Source organism: Sturnus vulgaris, unplaced genomic scaffold (genome assembly GCF_052056855.1).
Source record: "Sturnus vulgaris isolate bStuVul1 unplaced genomic scaffold, bStuVul1.hap1 Scaffold_2037, whole genome shotgun sequence".
Taxonomy (NCBI): Eukaryota; Metazoa; Chordata; class Aves; order Passeriformes; family Sturnidae; genus Sturnus; species Sturnus vulgaris.
Window position 1 is genome coordinate 9,103 of NW_028276217.1, and position 26,981 is coordinate 36,083.

Below are 26,981 nucleotides of genomic sequence, written 5' to 3' on the forward strand. Positions count from 1 at the left end.
AATGGCTGAATGGTTTTTTGGGGCACAGCGGGGAAGGGGGTGTCCTCCCCTTGTTGCTCATTAACGAGGGTTGGTTAATTAATGAATAATTTAAAGTCACTCATTCATGTTTTTGTCATGCAGTCTCATAACTGATCAACAATGCAATGTTAATCGACATTTTAAAATTAATTAGTTTTATCAAAATGGGGAGTTATGGGGAAGGTTATTGGGCAGGCGAGATCCCCTTGCTGCTCATTAATAAATTGTAAATTACTAAGTAATCATGTCAAGTCATTAATTCACTGTTTTATCAATCCATTAATTAATTTTATTAAAATGGGGAGTTACGGGGCGGAATCTATGGGGGAAGTTATGGGGCAGAGGACGCCCTCCTCACCCCCCCCTTGTCGCTCATTAATGGATAATTAAGGGATAATTAATTAAGGATTTAAAGTAATTATTTTATTCAAATGGGGCAGGATTGTGGGTGTGAACACAGAGGGGACAAAATGGAGGGAAGCCATGAGGGAACAGGGAGATGGAGCAGCCATGAGGGGAGAAAATGGAGGGAATTTGTGAGGGGAGAAAATGGCGGCAAACTCTGAGCGGGAGAGAGTGAAGGGAAGCCATGAGGGGAGAAAATGTCGGGATCCCTGAGGGGAGAAAATGGTGGAAGCCATGAGGGGAGAGGATGAAGAAGATGGGGAAGGAGAGGCAGCCATGAGAGAATGGAGTGGAAGGAGAACATGAGGGGAGAAAATGGTGAGAAATTCTGAGGGGAAAAAATGGCGGCCAACTCTGAGGGGGACAGAATGAAGGGAAGCCATGAGGGGAGAAAATGGCGGCAAACTGTGAGGGGACATGAAGAAGGGAAGCCATGAGGAGAGAAAATGGAAGCCATGAGGGGAGAGGATGAAGAAGATGGGGAAGGAGAGGCAGCCATGAAGGAATGGAGTGCAAAGAGAACATGAGGGGAGAAAACGGCGGGAATTTGTGAGGGGACAAAATGGAGGGAAGCCATGAGGGGAGAAAATGGCGGGAAACCGTGAGGGAAAAAAATGGCGGGAAAATGTGTGTGTGGGGGGGAAGGCGGGAACACCCCCTCATTAACACATTAATTAACACCTCATTAACGCGCTCTTTAATAATGCTTTTATTAATTTCCAGCCTCGGGACCCTCCATGGAGCAGGTGAGAAATTTATGGGACAGGTGAGGGATTTACGAGGCAGGTGAGGCCTCCATGGGGCAGGTGATGACTGCCCAGGTGAGAGAGATTTGTAGGACAGGTGAGGGCTCCATGGGACAGGTGAGGGCTCCATGGGACAGGTGAGGGTCCCGTCATGGCGCAGGTGAGGCTCAGTAGTTGCCGCGCTCCTGCCGGAAGCCGCCTCTCCTCAGGTAGCCGTCGCCCTTGCGGTATCCGCCATCTTTCTGGTCTGGAAGGAGACAGGTGGACAGGTGAGACTGGGGCGGGGCTCAGGTGTGTCTAAAATACTCCCAGGTGTGTCCCAGGTGTGCCCCAAGTATCCCAAAATGTGCCTCAGGTGTGTCCCTGAGTACTCCAGGTAGGCCCAGGTGTGTTCAGGTACTCCAGGTGTATCCCAACTCCCCCAGGTGTATCCCTGAGCATTCCAGGTGTGCCCAGGTATCCCAAAAAGTGTATCAGGTGTGCCCAGGTGTATCCCTGAACACTCCAGGTGTATCCAGGTGTTGCCCAGGTGTGCTCCAGGTGTATCCCTGAACACTCCAAGTGTATCCAGATGTACCCAGGTAGCCCAAAATGTGTCTCAGGTGTGCCCAGGTGTATCCCTGAGCATTCCAAGTGTATCCAGGTGTTGCCCAGGTGTATCCCTGACCACTCCCCGAAAAGTGTCTCAGGTGTGCCCAGATGCATCCAGGTGTATCCCAGGTGTATCCCTGAGCATTCCAGGTGTATCCAGGTGTTGCCCAGGTGTATCCCTGAGCATTCCAGGTGTATCCAGGTGTTGCCCAGGTGTATCCCTGAGCATTCCAGGTGTATCCCTGAGCATTCCAGATGTATCCAGGTGTATCCCAGGTGTATCCCTGACCATTCCAAGTGTATCCAGGTGTAACCCAGGTATCCCAAAATGCGTCCCAGGTGTATTCACGTGTGCCCCAGGTGTATCCCTGAGCATTCCAGGTGCATCCAGGTGTTGCCCAGGTGTATCCCTGAGCACTCCTGGTGCATCCAGGTGTACCCAGGTATTCCCAAAATGGGTCCAGGTGCATCCAGGTGTTGCCCAGGTGTATCCCTGAGCATTCCAGGTGTATCCAGGTGTTGCCCAGGTGTATCCCTGAGCATTCCAGGTGTATCCCTGAACACTCCAGGTGCATCCAGGTGTTACCCAGGTAACCCGAAAAGTGTCTCAGGTGTGCCCAGGTGTATCCAGGTGTTGCCCAGGTGTATCCCTGAGCACTCCAGGTGTATCCAGGTGTTGCCCAGGTGTGCTCACCTCTGAAGTAGCCGCCGTAGGCTCCCTGCCTCTGGTCCAGCACCCTCTCGTTGTTCTCCACCAGGTTCCCCAATTTCTCAGCCAATTGCAGCGCCAGGTTCTGCGTGGCCGTGGGCTCCGTGCGGTGCATCATCACCGTGGCCGTGGGCTGGTCCAGGGAGGCCTACAGGTGTGCACAGGTGAGACTCACCTGTCCTACAGGTAACCCCCAAACTGCCAGAAATCACCCCAAAATGGCCCCAAACTGCACCAAAATGGCCCCAAAATTGTCCCAAAATGGCCCCATTTGGTGTCCCCATCATCACTGTGGCCGTGGGCTGGTCCAGAGAGGCCTACAGGTGTGCACAGGTGAGACTCACCTGTCCTACAGGTAACCCCCAAACTGCCAGAAATGGGCCCAAAACGGCCCTAAAAGGGACCAAAATCACCCCAAAATTGTCCCAAATTGTCCCCAGATGATCCCCACAGGTGAGCCCACACCTGTCCCCCAGGTCACCCCACACCTGCCCCACAGGTGACCCCACACCTGCCCCACAGGTGAGCCCACACCTGCCCCACAGGTGAGCCCCACATCTGTCCCACAGGTAACCCCACACCTGTCCCCACAGGTGAGCCCACACCTGCCCCACAGGTGAGCCCACACCTGTCCCCCAGGTGACCCCACACCTGCCCCACAGGTGAGCCCACACCTGTCCCCCAGGTGAGCCCACACCTGCCCCACAGGTGACCCCACACCTGTCCCCCAGGTGACCCCACACCTGTCCCCAGGTAACCCCACACCTGTCCCCCACGTGACCCCACACCTGTCCCCCACGTGACCCCACACCTGTCCCCCAGGTGACCCCACACCTGTCCCCCAGGTGAGCCCACACCTGTCCCCCAGGTGAGCCCACACCTGTCCCCCCAGGTGACCCCACACCTGTCCCCCAGGTGAGCCCACACCTGTCCCCCAGGTGAGCCCACACCTGTCCCCAGGTAACCCCACACCTGTCCCCCACGTGACCCCACACCTGTCCCCCACGTGACCCCACACCTGTCCCCCAGGTGACCCCACACCTGTCCCCCAGGTGAGCCCACACCTGTCCCCCAGGTGACCCCCACACCTGTCCCCCAGGTGAGCCCACACCTGTCCCCAGGTGACCCCACACCTGTCCCCCCAGGTGAGCCCACACCTGTCCCCCACAGGTAACCCCACACCTGTCCCCCAGGTGAGCCCACACCTGCCCCACAGGTGAGTCCCACACCTGTCCCCAGGTAAATCCAGCCCCTCACCATCAGCTCCTCGTTGATGATCATTTTGCTGATGATTCCGTGCACCGTGGGCAGGTCCAGCTCAAACATGGCCGCCAGGGTCTCCATGCTGGTAATTAATTAATGAGTTTAATTAATTTTTATTGAACTTAATTAAATTTCATTCGTTTTACTTGGTTTAATTAGAATTTTATTCGAATTTTATTTTTATTTCAATCTCATTTTATTTCATCAGCTCCAGCTCAAACATGGCCGCCAGAGTCTCCATGCTAATAATTAATGAATTTTATTAATTTCGATTTGATTGAATTTATTTTAATTAATTCGATTTGATTTCTTGAAATTCTATGTTTAACCCCCAAATTTCTCCTTTTTTTACCCCAAATTTTCCCATTTTTTACCACAAAAATCCCCATTTTTTACCTCAAAAATTCACATTTTTCCCCCAAATTTCCCCATTTTTAGACCCCAAAAATTCACATTTTTTACCCCAAATTTCCCCATTTTTTACCCCCAAAAATTCACATTTTTTCCCCCCAAAATCCCCATTTTTTACCCCCAAAAATTCACATTTTTTTACCCCAAATTTCCCCATTTTTTACCTCAAAAATCCCCATTTTTTACCCCCAAAATTCACATTTTTTACCCCCAAAAATTCACATTTTTTACCCCAAAAATCCCCATTTTTTACCCCAAAAATCCCCATTTTTTACCTCAAAAATTCACATTTTTCCCCCAAATTTCCCCATTTTTAGACCCCAAAAATTCACATTTTTTCCCCCAAATTTCCCCATTTTTAGACCCCCAAAAATTCACATTTTTTACCCCAAATTTTCCCATTTTTTACCCCAAATTTCCCCATTTTTTACCCCAAAAATTCACATTTTTTTACCCCAAATTTCCCCATTTTTACCCCAAAATTCCCATTTTTTAATTTTATTTTTTTAACCCAAATTCTCTTCTTTTCTCCCCCCCTCACCTGATGGAGTCGTAGACGCTGCTGTAGGTGAACAGGTACGTGCGGAGAGACTCCTCCTGGATCTTCCTGGGGGACAGGGACACACCTGAGCACACCTGGACACATCTGAGCACACCTGGACAACACCTGGGGACACCTGGGGACACCTGGACACACCTGGGGACACCTGAGCACACCTGGACAACACCTGGGGACAGCTGGACAACACCTGGGCACACCTGGGGACACCTGAAATACACCTGGGGATACCTGAGATACACCTGGGGACACCTGGGATACACCTGGGCACACCTGGACACACCTGGGGACACCTGGGATACACCTGGGGACACCTGGGGACACCTGAGATACACCTGGGGATACCTGAGATACACCTGGGCAACACCTGGGATACACCTGGGGACACCTGAGCACACCTGGACAACACCTGGGGACACCTGGGGACACACCTGGGATACACCAGGGCTAGAGCTGAGCACACCTGGACACACCTGGGATACACCTGGACAACACCTGGGGACACCTGAGCACACCTGGGGATACCTGAGATACACCTGGGCACACCTGAGACACACCTGGGGGACACCTGGATACACCTGAGCACACCTGGGATACATCTGGGAATACCTGAGATACACCTGGGGACAGCTGGGCACACCTGAGATACACCTGAGCACACCTGGGGATACCTGAGATACACCTGAGCAACACCTGGGGATACCTGAGATACACCTGAGCAACACCTGGGCAACACCTGGGGACACCTGGGCACACCTGAACACACCTGGATACACCTGAGACACACCTGGGGACAGCTGGGACACACTTGGGGGCCCCTGGGGACACCTGAGCACACCTGGGAACACCTGGGCACACCTGGGGACACTTGGGAACACCTGGCCCCTCCCCCACCCCCCAAAACAGCCCCAAAATTCCATCCCCCCCCCCCCCCACCCTTACCTGGCCACACCTGTGCCCAGGTGAGACTCACCTGACTCACCTCAAATTCCAATTTCCTGCCCCTAAAACCTTCCTGAAATTTCCCCCAAAAATCCCCAAAATTTTCCCCAAAATTTTCCCAAATTTTTATTTTTGAGCCTCACCTGAGCACAAAAAAAAATCCGAATTTCCTGCCTTAAAAACCCCCCAAAAATCCCCCAAAAACCCCAAAAAATCACCTTAAAATCACCCCAAAATCCCCAAATTTCACCGAAAAATCCCCAAAATTTTCCCCAAAATTTTCTCAAATCCCCAAATTTTCCCAAATTTCCCCCAAAATCCAGAAATTTTCCCCAAAATTCAAATTTTCATTTTTGAGCCTCACCTGAGCACAAAAAAAATCCGAATTTCCTGCCTTAAAAACCCCAAAAAAACCCCAAAAAATCACCTTAAAATCACCCAAAATCCCCCAAATTTTACCCAAATTTTCCCCAAATTTTCCCAAAATCCCCCAAATTCTCCCCAAAACCCCCAAATTTTAATTAAATTTTTTAATTTTTCCAGCCTCACCTGACGAGCATGGCGCGCACCTGGTCGGCCTCGGGGAACAGGTCCCAGACTTTGCCGTTCATTTTCTCGTTGACCACGAAGCGATGGCAGCGCCGCCAGTCGCCCGTTTTCATGGCCTTGGAGGCGGCCACCACGTGTTCCCTCATGGATTCGGGGGGTCCTGGAGGGAAAAAAACCCAAAAATTTGGGGTGAAAAATGCGAATTTTGGGCAAAAATCCCCGGTTTTTTAGGTTAAAATTGGAGGGTTTTAGGAGCAAAAATGGCGGCTCTGAGAAACAAAATGGCGGCAAAATGAGGTTTGGGACGGACTCGGGGGGATCTGGGACAGGTGAGAAAATTTTGGGTCAAAAAATGCAGATTTTGGTAAAAAAATTCCCATTTTTGGGCAAAAATCCCCATTTTTTTAGGTAAAAATTTGAGATTTTTAGGAATAAAAATGGCGGCTCTGAGAAACAAAATGGCGGCACCACCACGTGTTCCCTCATGGATTCGGGGGGTCCTGGGGGGAAAAAAAAACCAAAAATTTGGGGTGAAAAATGCGAATTTTGGGCAAAAATCCCCGTTTTTTTTAGGTTAAAATTGGAGGTTTTTAGGAGCAAAAATGGCGGCGCTGAGAAACAAAATGGCGGCACCACCACGAGATCCCTCATGGACTCAGGGTAATCTGGGACAGGTGAGAAAGTTTTGGGTCGAAAAATGCAGATTTTGGTTAAAAAATTCCCATTTTTGGGAAAAAATTTCCCATTTTTGGGCAAAAATCCCCGTTTTTTTAGGTTAAAATTGGAGGTTTTTAGGAGCAAAAATGGCGGCTTTGAGAAACAAAATGGCGGCGCCACCACGAGCTCCCTCATGGACTCCGGGGGACCTGGCACAGGTGAGGAGGTTTTGGGTCAAAAAAAGTGAATTTTGGTAAAAAAAATCCCATTTTGGGGCAAAAATTTCCCATTTTTGGGCAAAAATCCCCGTTTTTTTAGGTTAAAAATGGAGATTTTTAGGAGCAAAAATGGCGGCGCTGAGAAACAAAATGGCGGCAAAATGAGGTTTGGGATGGACTCGGGGGGATCTGGGACAGGTGAGGAGATTTTGGGTCAAAAAAAGTGAATCTTGGTAAAAAATTTCCCATTTTGGGGCAAAAATCCCCGTTTTTTTAGGTTAAAATTTGAGGTTTTTAGGAGCAAAAATGGCGGCGCTGAGAAACAAAATGGCGGCACCACCACGAGCTCCCTCATGGACTCGGGGGGGTCCTGGGGGGAAAAAAAAACCCCAAAAATTTGGGGTGAAAAATGCGAATTTTGGGCAAAAATCCCCGATTTTGGGAAAAAAAATCCCGATTTTGGGTAAAAATCCCCATTTTTTTAGGTTAAAAATTGAGGTTTTTAGGAGCAAAAATGGCGGCGGTGAGAAACAAAATGGCGGCGCCACCACGAGCTCCCTCATGGACTCGGGGGGTCCTGGGGTGAAAAAAAACCCCAAAAAATTTGGGGTGAAAAATGCGAATTTTGGGCAAAAATCCCCATTTTTTTAGGTAAAATTGGAGGTTTTTAGGAACAAAAATGGCGGCGCTGAGAAACAAAATGGCGGCGCCACCACGAGCTCCCTCATGGACTCGAGGGGTCCTGGGGGGAAAAAAAAAAACCAAAAATTTGGGGTGAAAAATGCGAATTTTGGGCAAAAATCCCCGATTTTGGGTCAAAAATCCCCGATTTTGGGTAAAAATCCCCGATTTTGGGGAAAAATCAAATTTTTTTAGGTTAAAATTTGACTTTTTTAGGGTTCAAAATGGCGGCTCTGAGAAACAAAATGGCGGCCAAAGGAAATTCAGGATGGACTCGGGGGAAAAAAACCCCAAAATTTGGGTCAAAAAAATGTGATTTTGGTTAAAAAATTCCAATTTTGGGGCAAAAATTCCCATTTTTTAGGTTAAAATTTGAGGTTTTTTGGGTTAAAAATTGAATATTTTAAGAAATGAAATTTGGACCCAAAATCTCCAAATCTCAACCCCCCCCCCAAAAACTCCAAATTTCCACCAAAAAAATTTAAAATTCTCTAAATTTCCACCTCAAAATTTCTCTCAGAACCACCCAGATTTTTTTTTACTCAAAAAATCCCGATTTTCACCCAAAATGTCCCAAAATCCTCAAATTTTCAGCCCAAAATTTCCAAATTTCCACCTGGAATCTCCAAATTTGCTCTAAAAAATCCTCGAATTTCGACCAAAACCGCTCCGATTTTTGCCCAAAAACCCCCAAATTTCGACCAAAAAAAATCGGATTTTCACCCAAATTTCACCCAAAATCCCCAAATTTCACCCCAAAACTCCAAATTTTCACCTAAACCCCACAAAATGTGGGTCAAACCCTCCAAATCTGCTCCAAAAACCCTCAAATTTTGACCAAAACTGCTCCGATTTTTACCCCAAACCCCCCAAATTTCGACCAAAAAAAATCAGGTTTTCACCCAAAATGACCCAAAATCCCCAAATTTCACCCCAAAACCTCCAAATTTTCACCTAACCCCTCAAAATTTTACATCAAAACCTCCAAATTTCCACCTGGAACCTCCAAATTTGTTCTAAAAATGCTCAAATTTCGACCAGAACTGCTCCGATTTTTGCCTGAAAACCCACGAATTTCAACCAAAAAAAATCGGATTTTCACCCAAATTTCATCCAAATTTCACCCACAACGCTCCAAAATCCCCAAATTTTCCCCCCAAACCCCTCAAATCTTAGGTCAAAACCTCCAAATTTGCTGTAAAAATCCTCGAATTTCGACCAAAACCGCTCCGATTTTTCCCCGAAAACCCTCAAATTTCGACTGAAAAAAATCGGATTTTCACCCAAAATGACCCAAAAATCCCCAAATTTTCACCCCAAAACTCCAAATTTTCACCTAAACCCCACAAAATGTGGGTCAAAACCTCCAAATCTGCTCTAAAAAATCCTCGAATTTTGACTAAGAACGCATCAATTTTTCCCCAAAAACCCTCAAATTTCGACCAAAAAAAATCGGATTTTCACCCAAAATGACCCAAAATCCCCAAATTTCACCCCAAAACCTCCAAATTATCACCCAAACCCCTCAAAATTTTACATCAAAATCTCCAAACTTCCACCTGGAACCTCCAAATCTGTTCTAAAAATGCTCAAATTTCGACCAGAACTGCTCCGATTTTTGCCCGAAAACCCTCAAATTTCAACCAAAAAAAATCGGATTTTCACCCAAATTTCACCCAAATTTCACCCACAACGCCCCAAAATCCCCAAATTTTCCCCCCAAACCCCTCAAATCTTAGGTCAAAATCTCCAAATCTGCTCTAAAAAATCCTCGAATTTTGACAAAAACCGCTCTGATTTTTGCTCAAAAACCCCCAAATTTCGACCGAAAAAAATCGGAATTTCACCCAAAACGCCCCAAAATCCCCAAATTTCACCCCAAACCTCCTCACCCAGCAGCGGCTGCCTCTCCCCCACCCTCAGCTGATGGTGGAACTGCTTGCTGATCATGCGGCGCCGCGCGTCGAACTCGTGCGCCGCCATGTAAGGGATCTCCAGCAGCATGGCCGCCACCAGGTAAACGCACTCGAGCAGCTCCAGGTTGACGTGCATGTGGAACGGCACCTGGCGCCGCTTCTCCACCTTCTCCTGCTCCGCGTTGCGCTCCTGGAGGCTCCTGAGGAGCAGCCCCTGGCCCAGCAGCTCCTTGGCCCGGCCCGAGCTCTGGATGTCCAGGAGGGCGTTGTGAGCGTCCTTGATGAGGCCCTGGCGGAAGGCGCAGATGCCCAGCTGGACCATGGTGCGGTTGTAGAGGATCTGTGGGGGACAGGTGTGCACAGGTGAGCTCAGGTGTGCACAGGTGAGCTCAGGTGAGCTCAGGTAAGGCACAGGTAAGGGACAGGTGAGGCCCTGGCGGAAGGCGCAGATGCCCAGCTGGACCATGGTGCGGTTGTAGAGGATCTGGAATAGGACAGGTGTGCACAGGTGAGCTCAGGTGTGCACAGGTGAGCTCAGGTGTGCTCAGGTAAGGGACAGGTGAGGTGTGAGGCTGAAGGCGCAGATGCCCAGCTGGACCATGGTGCGGTTGTAGAGGATCTGCAATGGGACAGGTGTGCACAGGTGAGCTCAGGTGAGCTCAGGTGAGCTCAGGTAAGGCACAGGTGAGGCCCTGGCGGAAGGCGCAGATGCCCAGCTGGACCATGGTGCGGTTGTAGAGGATCTGTGGGGGACAGGTGAGCACAGGTGAGCTCAGGTGTGCACAGGTAAGGGACAGGTGAGGCCCTGGTGGAAGGCGCAGATGCCCAGCTGGACCATGGTGCGGTTGTAGAGGATCTGGAATAGGACAGGTGTGCACAGGTGAGGTCACCTGGGCAGGTGAGACAGGTGAGGGTACCTGGGAAAGTGGCGGTTGTTTGTTTGTGTGACTTTGGTCGCTTCTTGTTTGTGTTCAACTGCCCAGGTGTGCCCAGATCACGTGTCCAGGTGTGCCTAAATAATGTGTCCAGGTGTGTGATTTACCTGCCCAAATCACCTGTCCAGGTGTGCTCAGATCACCTATCTAGGTGTGCGATTTACCTGCCCAGATCACCTGTGCAGGTGAGGATACATGGACAGGTAAGGGACAGGTGAGGTGTGAGGCTGAAGGCGCAGATGCCCAGCTGGACCATGGTGCGGTTGTAGAGGATCTGAAACGGGACAGGTGTGCACAGGTGAGCTCAGGTGTGCACAGGTGAGCTCAGGTGAGCTCAGGTAAGGCACAGGTGAGGCCCTGGCGGAAGGCGCAGATGCCCAGCTGGACCATGGTGCGGTTGTAGAGGATCTGAAATGGGACAGGTGTGCACAGGTGAGCTCAGGTGTGCACAGGTGAGCTCAGGTGAGCTCATTTAAGGGACAGGTGAGGTGTGAGGCTGAAGGCGCAGATGCCCAGCTGGACCATGGTGCGGTTGTAGAGGATCTGTGGGGGACAGGTGTGCACAGGTGAGCACAGGTGAGGTCACCTGGGCAGGTGAGAGTGTCTGGGCAGGTGAGGTTTTGTTGTTTATGTGGCTTCGAATGCTTCGTTTCCCTCCTGCATTTGTCCAGGTGTGCTCAGATCACGTGTCCAGGTGTGTGATTTACCTGTCCAGGTGTGTAGCTTACTTCCCCAGATCACCTGTCCAGGTGTGCCCCTATCACGTGTCCAGGTGTGTGATTTACCAGCCCAGATCACCTGTGCAGGTGAGGCTACATGGACAGGTAAGGGACAGGTGAGGCCCTGGCGGAAGGCACAGATGCCCAGCTGGACCATGGTGCGGTTGTAGAGGATCTGCAATGGGACAGGTGTGCACAGGTGAGCTCAGGTGTGCACAGGTGAGCTCAGGTGAGCTCAGGTAAGGGACAGGTGAGGTGTGAGGCTGAAGGCGCAGATGCCCAGCTGGACCATGGTGCGGTTGTAGAGGATCTGTGGGGGACAGGTGTGCACAGGTGAGCTCAGGTGAGGTCACCTGGGCAGGTGAGAGTGTCTGGGCAGGTGAGGTTTTGTTGTTTATGTGGCTTCGAATGCTTCGTTTCCTTCCTGCATTTGTCCAGGTGTGCCCAGATCAGTGTCCAGGTGTGTGATTTACCTGCCCAGGTGTGATTTACCTGCCCAGGTGTGTATTTATTTACCTGCACAGGTGGGTCAGCGTGCTGGATGTTGTCCTGCAGGTGTGATTTACCTGCCCAGGTGTATCTATAACCCCGCCCAGGTGTGATTTACCTGCCCAGGTGTATCAGACTCACCTGCCCAGGTGTGATTTACCTGCCCAGGTGTATCTATAACCCCTCCCAGGTGTGATTTACCTGCCCAGGTGTGTATTTATTTACCTGCCCAGGTGTACCTATAACCCTGCCCAGGTGTGATTTACCTGCCCAGGTGTATCAGACTCACCTGCACAGGTGGGTCGGCGTGCTGGATGTTGTCCTGCAGGTGTGATTTACCTGCCCAGGTGTATCTATAACTCCTCCTAGGTGTGATTTACCTGCCCAGGTGTGTATTTATTTACCTGCACAGGTGTGTATTTATTTACCTGCCCAGGTGTATCAGACTCACCTGCCCAGGTGTGATTTACCTGCCCAGGTGTGTATTTATTTACCTGCACAGGTGGGTCAGCGTGCTGGATGTTGTCCTGCAGGTGTGATTTACCTGCCCAGGTGTATCTATAGCCCCGCCCAGGTGTGATTTACCTGCCCAGGTGTATCAGACTCACCTGCCCAGGTGTGATTTACCTGCCCAGGTGTATCTATAACCCCTCCCAGGTGTAATTTACCTGCCCAGGTGTATCTATAACCCCTCCCAGGTGTGATTTACCTGCCCAGGTGTGATTTACCTGCCCAGGTGTGTATTTATTTACCTGCCCAGGTGTATCAGACTCACCTGCCCAGGTGTGATTTACCTGCCCAGGTGTATCAGACTCACCTGCCCAGGTGTGATTTACCTGCCCAGGTGTATCAGACTCACCTGCACAGGTGGGTCAGCGTGCTGGATGTTGTCCTGCAGGTGTGATTTACCTGCCCAGGTGTGATTTACCTGCCCAGGTGTATCTATAACCCCTCCCAGGTGTGATTTACCTGCCCAGGTGTATCAGACTCACCTGCACAGGTGGGTCGGCGTGCTGGATGTTGTCCTGCAGGTGTGATTTACCTGCCCAGGTGTGTATGTATTTACCTGCCCAGGTGTATCAGACTCACCTGCCCAGGTGTGATTTACCTGCCCAGGTGTATCTATAACCCCGCCCAGGTGTGATTTACCTGCCCAGGTGTACCTATAACCCTGCCCAGGTGTGATTTACCTGCCCAGGTGTATCAGACTCACCTGCACAGGTGGGTCGGCGTGCTGGATGTTGTCCTGCAGGTGTGATTTACCTGCCCAGGTGTATCTATAACCCCTCCCAGTTGTGATTTACCTGCCCAGGTGTATCTATAACCCTGCCCAGGTATGATTTACCTGCCCAGGTGTATCAGACTCACCTGCCCAGGTGTGATTTACCTGCCCAGGTGTATCTATAACCCCGCCCAGGTGTGATTTACCTGCCCAGGTGTATCTATAACCCCTCCCAGGTGTGATTTACCTGCCCAGGTGTATCAGACTCACCTGCACAGGTGGGTCGGCGTGCTGGATGTTGTCCTGCAGGTGTGATTTACCTGCCCAGGTGTATCTATAACCCTTCCCAGGTGTGATTTACCTGCCCAGGTGTGTATTTATTTACCTGCCCAGGTGTACCTATAACCCTGCCCAGGTGTGATTTACCTGCCCAGGTGTGATTTACCTGCCCAGGTGTATCTATAACCCCTCCCAGTTGTGATTTACCTGCCCAGATGTGATTTACCTGCCCAGGTGTGATTTACCTGCCCAGGTGTATCACACTCACCTGCACAGGTGGGTCGGCGTGCTGGATGTTGTCCTGCAGGTGTGACATCAGCATGAGGTCGCGGGCGCGGTACCAGCGGCTGTGCAGGGCGTGGTGGTAAATGTGGCACAGGATTGCGCAGGTGCGGATCCGGTCCGTGCGGTCCTTGGCGTACACGAACCTGGCACAGGTGAGCACAGGTGAGACACACCTGGACAGGTGAGGAAAAAACCCCAAAAATTCCCCCCAAAAATCCTCCAAAAATCCGAGATTTCCTGGACAGGTGATACCCTAAAAACAGGTGAGAGCTTCTGGAACAAGTGAGACACACCTGGACAGGTGAGCATAGCTGAGACACACCTGGACAGGTCAGCACAGGTGAGACACACCTGGACAGGTGAGACAAGTGAGATACACCTGGACAGGTGAGACCCTAAACTTATCCAGGTGAGTCCCTGACCCCATCCAGGTGTGTCCCTGCTCCATCCAGGTGTGTCCTGACCACACCCAGGTGTATCCAGGTACCTCCGAACCCCACTCAGGTGTGTCCAGGTGAGTCCCTGATCCCACCCAGGTGTGTCCAGGTGAGTCCCTGACCGCCTCCAGGTGTGTCCCTGCTCCACCCAGGTGTGTCCTGACCTCACCCAGGTGTGTCTTGACCTCGTCCAGGTGTGTCTTGACCTCGTCCAGGTGTGTCCTGACCCCACCCAGGTGTATCCAGGTGTGTCCTGACCCCACCCAGGTGTGTCCCTGCTCCACCCAGGTGTGTCCTGACCTCACCCACGTGTGTCCCTGCTCCACCCAGGTGTGTCTTGGCCTCACCCAAGTGTATCCTGACCCCATCCAGGTGTATTCAGGTGAGTCCCTGACCCCATCCAGGTGTGTCTTGGTCCCCTCCAGGTACCTCCAACCCTATCCAGTTGTATCCTGACCCCACCCAGGTGTATCCAGGTACCTCAACCCCACTCAGGTGTATCCAGGTGTGTCCCTGCCCCATCCAGGTGTGTCTTGGCCTCACCCAAGTGTATCCTGACCCCATCCAGCTGTGTCCAGGTGAGTCCCTGACCGTGTCCAGGTGTGTCCCTGCTCCATCCAGGTGTGTCTTGACCTCACCCAGGTGAGTCCAGGTGAGTCCCTGACCCCATCCAGGTGTGTCCCTGCTCCATCCAGGTACCTCCAACCCCATCCAGGTGTGTCCTGACCCCACCCAGGTGAGTCCAGGTGTGTCCCTGCTCCATCCAGGTGTGTCTTGACCTCACCCAGGTGTGTCCAGGTGAGTCCCTAACCCCATCCAGGTGTGTCTTGGTCCCCTTCAGGTACCTCCAACCCTATCCAGGTGTATCCTGACCCCACCCAGGTGTATCCAGGTACATCCGAACCCCACTCAGGTGTATCCAGGTGAGTCCCTGATCCCACCCAGGTGTATCCAGGTGCGTCCCTGACCTCAGCCAGGTGTGTCCCTGCTCCACCCAGGTGTGTCCTGACCTCACCCAGGTGTATCCAGGTGAGTCCCTGACCGCCTCCAGGTGTGTCCCTGCTCCACCCAGGTGTGTCCTGACCTCACCCAGGTGAGTCCCTGACCCCACCCAGGTGTGTCCAGGTGAGTCCTGACCCCACCCAGGTGCGTCCCTGCTCCATCCAAGTGTGCCTTGACCTCATCCAGGTGGGTCCAGGTGAGTCCCTAACCCCACCCAGGTGTGTCCAGGTGAGTCCCTGACAGCCTCCAGGTGTGTCCCTGCTCCACCCAGGTGTGTCTTGGCCTCACCCAAGTGTATCCTGACCCCATCCAGGTGTATCCAGGTGAGTCCCTAACCCCACCCAGGTGTGTCTTGATCCCCTCCAGGTACCTCCAACCCCACCCAGGTGTATCCAGGTGCATCCCCTCACCTGCACAACCTCTCCATCAACGCCTCCGAATCTTCCTCCTCCTCCTCTTCCTCCTTCACCTGCCCGTCCTCCTTCACCTGCCCATCTTCTTTCACCTGCCCATCTTCTTTCACCTGCCCATCTTCTTTCACCTGCCCATCTTCTTTCACCTGCCCGTCCTCCTTCACCTGTCCATCCTCCTTCACCTGTCCCTCCTCCTTCACCTGGCCGGCCCCTCCCTTCCTGCGGGCGGCTCCGTAGTCGAATTTGTAGTAGGTGTGCAGGACCCTGCGCAGGTAAACTCGGCAAAGCTCCTCGGGGCTGCCCTTGCCCTGCAGGTAACGCTGGAGCCGAGCGATGATGGAGCAAACCCGAGCCTCGTCCTTCAGGTGCTCCACGTATTCTGGGGGGGGGGAGGGGACAGGTGAGTTACCTGGGCACACCTGAGTGACAGGTGAGGAGTTAAAAGCGCAGAAAGGTAAAAAAAAACCCGGTAAAAATCTGACCAGGTGAGCTCCAGGTGAGTCCCAGGTGAGGATTTGGGTCCTTCAGGTGCTCCAAGGACTCACCTGAGTTACCTGGAGCTCACCTGGGCACACCTGAGTGACAGGTGAAGGGTTAAAAAGCAAAAAAAACCCTGAAAAAATCCAACCAGGTGAGTCCCAAATGAGCCCCATGTGATAATTTGGGTCCTTCAGGTGCTCCCAGGACTCACCTGAGTTACCTGGAGCTCACCTGGGCACACCTGAGTGACAGGTGAGGCCTTAAAAAGGAAAAAAACCCTGAAAAAATCCAACGAGGTGAGCTCCAGGTGAGTCCCTGATGAGCTCCAGATCAAGATTTGGGTTCTTCAGGTGCTCCAAGGACTCACCTGAGTTACCTGGAGCTCACCTGAGCACACCTGAGTGACAGGTGAGGGGTTAAAAGCGCAGAAAGGTAAAAAAAACGCGGTAAAAATCTGACCAGGTGAGCTCCAGGTGAGCCCCATGTGATAATTTGGGTCCTTCAGGTGCTCCAAGGACTCACCTGAGCTACCTGGAGCTCACCTGGGCTCACCTGAGTGACAGGTGAGGCCTTAAAAAGCAAAAAAAACCCAGAAAAATCCGAGCAGGTGAGCTCCAGGTGAGTCCCAGGTGAGCTCCAGATCAAGATTTGGGTCCTTCAGGTGCTCCAAGGACTCGCCTGAGTTACCTGGAGCTCACCTGGGCACACCTGAGTGACAGGTGAGGAGTTAAAAAGCAAAAAAACCCTGAAAAATCCGAGCAGGTGAGCCCCAGGTGAGCTCCAGGTGAGTCCCATGTGATAATTTGGGTCCTTCAGGTGCTCCCAGGACTCACCTGAGTTACCTGGAGCTCACCTGAGCACACCTGAGTGACAGGTGAGGGGTTAAAAGCGCAGAAAGGTAAAAAAAACCGCGGTAAAAATCTGACCAGGTGAGCTCCAGGTGAGTCCCTGATGAGCTCCAGATCAAGATTTGGGTTCTTCAGGTGCTCCCAGGACTCACCTGAGTTACCTGCAGCTCACCTGAGTGACAGGTGAGACGTTAAAAAGCAAAAAAAAACCCCGGAAAAATCCAACCAGGTGAGCCCCAGGTGAGCCCCATGTGATAATTTGGGTCCTTCAGGTGCTCCCAGGACTCACCTGAGTTACCTGGAGCTCATCTGAACACACCTGAGTGACAGGTGAGGCGTTAAAAAGCAAAAAAAAACCCTGAAAAAATCCAACGAGGTGAGCTCCAGGTGAGTCCCTGATGAGCTCCAGATCAAGATTTGGGTTCTTCAGGTGCTCCAAGGACTCACCTGAGTTACCTGGAGCTCACCTGGGCTCACCTGAGTGACAGGTGAGGGGTTAAAAGCGCAGAAAGGTAAAAAAAAACCCGGTAAAAATCTGACCAGGTGAGCTCCAGGTGAGTCCCATGTGATAATTTGGGTTCTTCAGGTGCTCCAAGGACTCACCTGAGTTACCTGGAGCTCACCTGAGTGACAGGTGAGACGTTAAAAAGCAAAATAACCCCAGAAAAATCCGAGCAGGTGAGCTCCAGGTGAGTCCCTGATGAGCTCCAGGTCAGGATTTGGGTCCTTCAGGTGCTCCCAGGACTTACCTGAGTTACCTGGAGCTCACCTGGGCTCACCTGAGTGACAGGTGAGGAGTTAAAAAGCAAGAAAAACCCCGGAAAAATCCGACCAGGTGAGTCCCAAATGAGCCCCATGTGATAATTTGGGTCCTTCAGGTGCTCCCAGGACTCACCTGAGTTACCTGGAGCTCACCTGAGCACACCTGAGTGACAGGTGAGGAGTTAAAAAGCAAGAAAAACCCCGGAAAAATCTGACCAGGTGAGCTCCAGGTGAGCTCCAGGTGAGTCCCAGGTGAGGATTTGGGTTCTTCAGGTGCTCCAAGGACTCACCTGAGTTACCTGGAGCTCACCTGAGCTCACCTGAGTGACAGGTGAGGGGTTAAAAGCGCAGAAAGGTAAAAAAAACGCGGTAAAAATCTGACCAGGTGAGCTCCAGGTGAGTCCCATGTGATAATTTGGGTTCTTCAGGTGCTCCAAGGACTCACCTGAGTTACCTGGAGCTCACCTGAGTGACAGGTGAGGCGTTAAAAAGCAAAAAAACCCCAGAAAAATCCGAGCAGGTGAGCTCCAGGTGAGCTCCAGGTGAGCCCCATGTGATAATTTGGGTCCTTCAGGTGCTCCCAGGACTCACCTGAGTTACCTGGAGCTCACCTGAGCACACCTGAGTGACAGGTGAGGGGTTAAAAGCTCAGAAAAGTAAAAAAAACGCGGTAAAAATCTGACCAGGTGAACTCCAGGTGAGCCCCATGTGATAATTTGGGTCCCTCAGGTGCTCCAAGGACTCACCTGAGTTACCTGGAGCTCACCTGAGCTCACCTGTCCGACAGGTGAGGCCTTAAAACCCCAAAACTCCCCCAAAATTTGAGGCCAAACGAGACCAAAATTCCCCCCAAAAACGAGGGAAAAAAAAAATCCCCAAAATTCCCATTTTTGGACTTTTTTTGGGTTTTTTTTTTTGCTGATTGAGGGGGCGGGGCCTCCACATCTGGATGGGCAGCCCCACATCTGGATGCCAGCCCCACATCTGGATCCCAGCCCCACATCTGGACGCCTCAGAACCCCCAAATTTGGGGCAAAAAAACCCCCCAAAATTCGCATTTTTGGACCGTTTTAACCCAAATTTTTGGGGATTTTTGCCGATTTAGGGGGCGTGGCCGCCACATCTGGATCTCAGCCCCACATCTGGATGCCAGCCCCACATCTGGATGCCAGCCCCACATCTGGAGGCCTCAGAACCCCCGAATTTGGGGCAAAAACCCCCCAAAATCCGCATTTTTGGACATTTTAACCCAAATTTTTGGGTTTTTTTGCCGATTTAGGGGGCGTGGCCGCCACATCTGGATCTCAGCCCCACATCTGGATGGCAGCCCCACATCTGGACCCACCCTGGGAGTGGGGGTCGGTGTTCTGCATGATTTTGGTGAATTCTTCGTCCATTCGCTCCACCAGGGTCAGGACGCAGCCACGGACACGGAAAGGCTGGAAAAGAGACCCCAAAAATGACCCAAAAAAAACCCAAAATGAACCCAAAAATCATCCCAAAGTGACCCAAAATTGACCCCAAAAATGAGCCAAAAATCCCAAAAATTAACCCAGAAATTCACCCCAAAAGTGACCCAAAAATTCCCAAAAATTGACCTAAAGATGAGCCCAAAGTGACCCCAAAAATCCCCAAAATTAACCCAAAAATTAACCCAAAAATCCCAAAAAATGAACTCCAAAATCCCGAAAATTAACCCCAAAATCACCCCCAAAAGTGACTCCAAAAATCCCAAAAATTGACCCAAAAATCCCAAAAATGACCCCCAGGTGTGCCCAGGTGCCCCCCAGGTGTGCCCAGGTGTCTCTAGGTGTGCCCAGGTGCCTCCCAGGTGTCTCCAGGTGTGCCCAGGTGTCTCCAGGTGCCCCCCAGATGACTCCAGGTGCCCCCCAGGTGTGCCCAGGTGCCCCCCAGGTGCCCCCCAGGTGTGCCCAGGTGCCCCCCAAGTGTCTCCAGGTGTGCCCAGATGAGCCCCAGGTGACCCCCAGGTGTGCCCAGGTGAACCCAGGTGTGCCCAGGTGAATCCAGGCTCCCCCAGGTGTCTCCAGGTGCCCCCCAGGTGTGCCCAAGGTGTGCCCAGGTGCCCCCCAGGTGTGCCCAGGTGTCTCTAGGTGTGCCCAGGTGCCTCCCAGGTGTGCCCAGGTGAATCCAGGCTCCCCCAGGTGCCCCCCCCCAGGTGTGCCCAGGTGCCCCCCAGGTGTGCCCAGGTGACCTCAGGTGCCCCCCAGGTGTGTCCAGGTGCCCCCCAGGTGTGCCCAGGTGACTCCAGGCTCCCCCAGGTGCCCCCCCAGGTGCCCCCAGGTGCCCCCCAGGTGCCCCCCAGGTGTCCCCCAGGTGTCTCCAGGTGTGCCCAGGTGTCCCCCAGGTGCCCCCCAGGTGTCCCCCAGGTGTCTCCAGGTGTGCCCAGGTGTCCCCCAGGTGTCCCCCAGGTGTGCCCAGGTGTCTCCAGGTGTGCCCAGGTGCCCCCCAGGTGTCCCCCAGGTGCCCCCCAGGTGCCCCCCAGGTGTCCCCCAGGTGCCCCAGGTGCCCCCCAGGTGCCCCCCAGGTGCCCCCCGGCCTCACCTGCTCGGGGTTGCTCAGGTTCTCGGACTCCTCGAGGACGTTTTCACCCACGAAGATCTCGGGGTGGGCAAAGAGCAGCTCCAGGAGCTCCTCAATGCAGGCCAGGCACTTCTGCCACAGCTCGGGCTGGGGAGGGCAAAAAACATCCCATAATAATCAATAAAATAATCCCAAAATGGTCCCAGAAAATTCCCAAAAAATTCCCCCAAAAAATCAAAAAAAACCCGAAAAATCCCATTAAAATGCGATTTTTGGGGGATTTTTCCGAGCCAGAAATGGGGGAAAATCTCATTAAAATCCAATTAAAATCTCATTAAAATCTCATTAAAATCCCATTAAAATCCCATTAAATTCTCATTAAAATCCCATTAAAATCTCATTAAAATCCCATTAAAATCCCATTGAAATCCCATTAAAATCTCATTAAAATCTCATTAAAATCCCATTAAAATCTCATTAAAAATCCCATTAAAACCCCATTAAAACCCCATTAAAATCCCACTAAAATCCCATTAAAATCCCACTAAAATCCCATTAAAATCCCATTAAATTCCTATTAAATTCCTATAAAAATTCCCATTCCATTCCCATCCCAATCCCATTTTTTGGAGCCATTTCCTGCCCCGTGGTTCAGGCACTTCTGCCACAGCTCGGGCTGGGGAGGGCAAAAAACATCCCATAATAATCAATAAAATAATCCCAAAATGGTCCCAGAAAATTCCCAAAAAATTCCCCCAAAAAATCAAAAAAAACCCCGGAAAAATCCCATTAAAATGCGATTTTTGGGGGATTTTTTAAAGCCAGAAATGGGGGAAAATCTCATTAAATTCCAATTAAAATCTCATTAAATTCCAATTAAAATCTCATTAAATTCCAATTAAAAATCTCATTAAATTCTCATTAAAATCCCATTAAAATCCTATTAAAATCCTATTAAAAACCCCCATTAAATTCCTATTAAAATTCGCATTAAAAATCCCCCCAAAATCTCATTAAAATCCCATTAAATTCCAATTAAAATCCCATTAAAATCCCATTAAAATCCCAAAAAATTCCCATTAAAATCCATTAAAATCTCATTAAAATCCCATTAAAATAAAAAAAACCTCATTAAAATCCTATCAAAAATCCGATTAAAATCCATTAAAATCCCATTTTTAACCCGATTTTTTCCCAATTTTTTTTCCCAATTTTTCCCCCAATTTTTTCCCAATTTTCACCCAAATCAATCCCATTTTTAACCTGATTTTTTTGCCATTTTCCACCGATTTTTTCCCAATTTTTTTCCTTTTTTCCCCCAATTTTTCCCCCAATTTTTTCCCAATTTTCCCCCAAATTTTTCCCAATTTTTTCCCCAATTTTTTCCCAATTTTTCCCCAATTTTTCCCAATTTTCACCCAAATAAATCCCATTTTTAACCTGATTTTTTTGCCATTTTCCACCCGATTTTTTCCCAATTTTTTTCCTTTTTTCCCCCAATTTTTCCCCCAATTTTTTCCCAATTTTCCCCCAATTTTTTCCCAATTTTTCCCCATTTTTTCCCAATTTTCACCCAAATAAATCCCATTTTTCCCCCATTTTTCCCCCATTTTTTCCCCATTTTTCCCCCATTTTTCCCCAATTTTTTCCCAATTTTCCCCCATTTTTTTCCCAATTTTCCCCCATTTTTTCCCCAATTTTTTCCCAATTTTTTCCCCAATTTTCCCCATTTTTCCCCCATTTTCCCCCAATTTTTTCCCAATTTTCCCCCAATTTTTCCCCAATTTTCCCCCAATTTTTCCCCAATTTTTTCCCAATTTTCACCAAAATAAATCCCATTTTTAACCTGATTTTTTTGCCATTTTTCACCCGATTTTTTCCCAAATTTTTTCCTTTTCCCACCCATTTTTTCTCCATTTTTTCCCATTTTTCACCCAAATAAATCCCATTTTCACCCAATTTTTCCCCAACTTTTCCCAATTTTTTCCCCAATTTTTTTCCTTTTTTCACCCATTTTTTCCCCAATTTTTCCCCAATTTCCCCCCAATTTTTTCCCATTTTTTCCCCAATTTTTCCCTATTTTTTCCCCATTTTTCATCCAAATAAATCCCATTTTTAACCTGATTTTTTCCCAATTTTTCCCATTTTTTCCCCAATTTTTCACCCATTTTTTCCGAATTTTCACCCAAATAAATCCCATTTTTATCCTGATTTTTTCCCAATTTTCCCCATTTTTTCCCCCAATTTTCCCCCATTTTTTCCCCAATTTTCCCCATTTTTCCCCCATTTTTCCCCCATTTTTTCCCAATTTTCCCCCATTTTTTCCCCACTTTTTTTCCCATTTTATTCCAATTTTTTTCCCAATTTTTTCTCATTTTTCCCCCATTTTTCCCCAATTTTTTCCCAATTTTTTCCCATTTTTTCCCCAATTTTTCCCAATTTTCCCCCATTTTTTCCCCACTTTTTTCCCATTTTATTCCAATTTTTTTCCCAATTTTTTCTCATTTTTCCCCCATTTTTCCCCCAATTTTTCCCCAATTTTTCCCCAATTTTCCCCCATTTTTTTCCCCCCCTTTTTCCCCATTTTTCCCCCATTTTCACCTTCCTGTAGGCAGCCAAATTGGGGTTGTAATCATAGAGGGAGGCCACAAAAAACCCAAATAAATCCCATTTTTAACCTGATTTTTTCCCCATTTTTCACCCCAATTTTTTCCCATTTTTTTTATTTTTTCCCCAATTTTTCCCCAATTTTCCCCATTTTTTTCCCATTTTATTCCAATTTTTTTCCCAATTTTTTCTCATTTTCCCCCCATTTTTCCCCCAATTTTTTCCCATTTTTTCCCCAATTTTTTCCCAATTTTCCCCCATTTTTTCCCCACTTTTTTCCCATTTTATTCCAATTTTTTTCCCAATTTTTCTCATTTTTCCCCCATTTTTCCCCCAATTTTTTCCCAATTTTTTCCCATTTTTTCCCCAATTTTTTCCCAATTTTCCCCCATTTTTTCCCCACTTTTTTCCCCATTTTATTCCAATTTTTTTCCCAATTTTTCTCATTTTTCCCCCATTTTTCCCCCAATTTTTTCCCAATTTTTTCCCATTTTTCCCCAATTTTTTCCCAATTTTCCCCCATTTTTCCCCACTTTTTTCCCATTTTATTCCAATTTTTTTCTCATTTTTCCCCCATTTTTTCCCCCATTTTTCCCCAATTTTCTCCCAATTTTTCCCCAATTTTCTCCCAATTTTTCCCCAATTTTCTCCCAATTTTTCCCCAATTTTTTCCCATTTTTTTCCCATTTTTTCCCCAATTTTCCCCCAATTTTTCCCCCATTTTTTCCCCATTTTTCCCCCAATTTTCCCCCAATTTTTTCCCAATTTTCCCCCATTTTTCCCCCAATTTTTTCCCAATTTTTTCCCATTTTCCCCCCAATTTTTCCCCAATTTCCCCCCAATTTTTTCCCATTTTTTTCCCAATTTTTCCCCATTTTTCCCCCAATTTTCCCCCACTTTTCCCCCCATTTTCCCCCCATTTTTCCCCCATTTTCACCTTCATGTAGGCAGCCAAATTGGGGTTATAATCGTACAGGGAGGCCACGATGTTGAATTTGATTTTCAGCTCCAGGGGCACCCCCAGGTTGTGCTCGTGGGCCACGGCCACCAGGTGCTGCAGGAGCTCGATCTGGGCGGCCCTGAAAGGGTTAAAAACGGGGGAGGAAAGGGTTAAAAACGGGGGGAAAATCGGGAAAAAATTGGGAAAAATTTGGGTGAAAATTGGGAAAAAAAAGGGAAAAAATTGGGTGAAAATTGGGGTTAAAACGAGAGAAAAATGGGTAATTAAAGGGTTAAAAACCGGAGAGGAAAGGGTTAAAAACGGGGGCATAAAGGGTTAAAAACGGGGAGAAAATTGGGAAAAAATTGGGAAAAATTTGGGTGAAAATTGGGAAAAAAAAGGGAAAAAATTGGGAAAAATTTGACCTAAAACGAAAGAAAAATGGGGTGAATAAAGGGTTAAAAATGGGCAAATCAAGGGTTAAAAATGGGGAGGAAAGGGTTAAAAAATGGGGACTAAAGAGTTAAAAATGGGGAGAAAATTGGGGAGAAATTGGGTGAAAATTGCGAAAAAAATGAGAAAAAATGGGGAAAAAATTGGGAAAAATTTGACTTAAAACGAAGGAAAAATGGGGTGAATAAAGGGTTAAAAATGGGCAAATAAAGGGTTAAAAATGGGGAATTAAAGGGTTAAAAATGGGGAATTAAAGGGTTAAAAATGGGGGAGGAAAGGGTTAAAAACGGGGGGGAAAATTGGGAAAAAAATGGGAAAAATTTGGGTGAAAATTGGGAAAAAATTGGGAAAAATTTGGGTGAAAATTGGGAAAAAAAAGGGAAAAAATTGGGTGAAAATTGGGGTTAAAACGAGAGAAAAATGGGTAATTAAAGGGTTAAAAACCGGAGAGGAAAGGGTTAAAAAACGGGGGAATAAAGGGTTAAAAACGGGGGAATAAAGGGTTAAAAATGGGGGGAAAATTGGGAAAAAATTGGGGAAAAATTGGGTGGAAAATGGCAAAAAAATCAGGTTAAAAATGGGATTTATTTGGGTGAAAATTGGGAAAAAATGGAGAAAAGATGGGAAAAAATTGGGGAAAAAATTGGGAAAAATTGGGGGAAAATGGGAAAAAATTGGGGAAAAAATTGGGTGAAAATTGGGAAAAATTTGGGAAAAAATTGGGAAAAAATTGGGAAAAATTGGGAAAAATTTGGCAAAAAAATTTGGGGAAAATTTGGGAAAATTTGGGAAAAAATTTGGGAAAATTTGGGAAAAAATTTGGGAAAAAATTGGGAAAAATTTGGGAAAAATTTGGGAAAAATTTGGGAAAATAATTGGGAAAAAATTTGGGAAAAATTGGGGAAAAAATTGGGGAAAATTTGGGAAAAATTGGGGAAAAATTGGGAAAAATTTTGGGAAAAAAATGGGGAAAAAATTTGGGAAAAATTTGGGAAAAAATTGGGAAAAATTGGGAAAAATTGGGGAAAAATTTGGGAAAAATTGGGAAGAAGTTTGGGAAAAATTGGGAAAAAATTGGGAAAAAAATTGGGGAAAATTGGGAAAAATTTGGGAAAAATTGAGGAAAAATTGGCAAAAAATTTGGGAAAAAAATTGGGAAAAATTTTGGGAGAAATTGGGAAAAATTTGGGAAAAATTGGGAAAAATTGGGAAAAATTTGGGAAAAAATTTGGGAAAAAATTGGGAAAAAATTTGGGAAAAAATTTGGGAAAAATTGGGGAAAAATTGAGAAAAATTGGGAAAAAAATTGGGGAAAATTGGGAAAAATTTGGGAAAAAATTGGGAAAAAAATTGGGGGAAAATTGGGAAAAATTGGGGAAAAATTGGGAAAAATTTGGGAAAAATTTGGGAAAAAATTGGGAAAAAATTTGGGAAAATAATTGGGAAAAAATTTGGGGAAAAATTGGGAAAAATTGGGAAAAAATTTGGGGAAAATTGGGAAAAATTGGGAAAAAATTTGGGGGAAAATTGGGAAAAATTTTGGGAAAATATTGGGGAAAAATTGGGAAAAATTTGGGAAAAATTGGGAAAAAATTTGGGGAAAAATTGGGAAAAATTTTGGGGAAAAATTGGGAAAAATTGGGAAAAAATTGGGAAAAATTTCAGAAAAATTTCACAAAAATTGGGAAAAAATTTGGGGAAAATTGGGAAAAAATTTGGGAAAAATTGGGAAAAATTTGGGAAAAAATGAGATTAAAAAAATGGCTCAAAAATCAGATTAAAATGCCCCAAAAACCCAATTTTAATGGGAATTTCAACCATTTTTTTTTTTAATTTTCAAGGAAATTTTGGGAATTTTGGAATTTTTGGAAAATTTGGAAAATTTTGGGGAAAATTTGGTTTTTTTGGGGCAGAAAATTCATAAAAAATCAAATTAAAACGTCTAAAAAATCGGATTTTTACGGGAATTTCACCAAATTTTTTTAATTTTTCATGGAAATTTTGGGGAATTTTGGGAATTTGGGGAAAATTTGGATTTTTGGGAATTTTCTCACCTGTCTGTGCCTTTTTTACCCCGGGCCTGCAGGATCTCGTTGAGTTTTTTCACCACGAGCCCCACGGTGATCTCGGTGCCCTTGGCGAACATTTTGGGTTTTTCCTACAAAAAAAAAATCCCAAAATTTGAGAAATTTCACCCAAAATTTGGGTCTGGGGAGGTGGAAAAAGTAAAATGGAAAAATGATACGAAAAAAAGAAAAAAAAAATTGAATTTTTGGGGAAAAAACATCAAAAATTGACCAAAAATATTAAAAAAAATTGAATTTTTGGAGGTAAAAAATCTGAAATTTTATGAATTTTAATCAAAATTTGGGTCTGGGGGGGTGGAAAAAGTAAAATGGGAAAAATGATACGAAAAAAAGAAAAAAAATTGAATTTATTGGGGAAAAAAAACCAAAATTTTTTGGGAAAATCCTAAAAATCTCTAAAAAGTCCCTCAAAAAATCCCCCAAAAATTCGATTTTTGGCCTTAAAAAAATCCCCAAAAATTCTGAAAAAATCCCAAAAAATTCCCCCCAAAATTAAATTTCTTGGCCAAAAAAATCCCTAAAAAATCCCCAAAAAATCTTAAAAAAAATCTCCAAAAAATCCCCCAAAAAATCTCTAAAAAAACCCCCAAAAAATCCCCCCAAAAATCCCAAAAAATCTAAAAAAAATCCCAAAAAAATCCCCCAAAAAATCTCTAAAAAATCCAAAAAAATCCCTAAAAAATCTCAAAAAAATCCCTAAAATATCCCTAAAATATCCCAAAACAATCCCTAAAAAATCTGAAAAAATCCCCAAAAAATCTCAAAAAAATCTCAAAAAAATCCCCCCAAAATCCCCCAAAATCCACAAAAAATA

General features: G+C 47.4%; 1 protein-coding gene and 1 long non-coding RNA gene across 2 annotated transcripts; both read right to left on the bottom strand.

Annotated features, from left to right (window-relative positions):
• Nucleotides 1-1,111: 1,111 nt before the first annotated feature.
• Nucleotides 1,112-26,238, bottom strand: LOC106864142 (eukaryotic translation initiation factor 3 subunit C-like; the record flags this gene model as incomplete). The annotated part of the gene is given in 12 exon segments (XM_088158447.1): nucleotides 1,112-1,419; nucleotides 2,458-2,620; nucleotides 3,730-3,817; nucleotides 4,688-4,753; nucleotides 6,197-6,356; nucleotides 9,645-10,008; nucleotides 13,581-13,740; nucleotides 15,447-15,828; nucleotides 18,885-18,978; nucleotides 20,102-20,227; nucleotides 23,625-23,766; nucleotides 26,135-26,238. Coding segments are annotated over 12 exon segments (1,917 nt in total). The 3' UTR covers nucleotides 1,112-1,339.
• LOC148217847 (uncharacterized) lies at nucleotides 4,854-5,581 on the bottom strand. Its single transcript, XR_015800699.1, has 3 exons — nucleotides 5,409-5,581; nucleotides 5,125-5,345; nucleotides 4,854-4,874 (listed from the first exon to the last, which is right to left on the bottom strand). It is a non-coding gene; the product is annotated as an uncharacterized LOC148217847 (long non-coding RNA).
• Nucleotides 26,239-26,981: the final 743 nt, after the last annotated feature.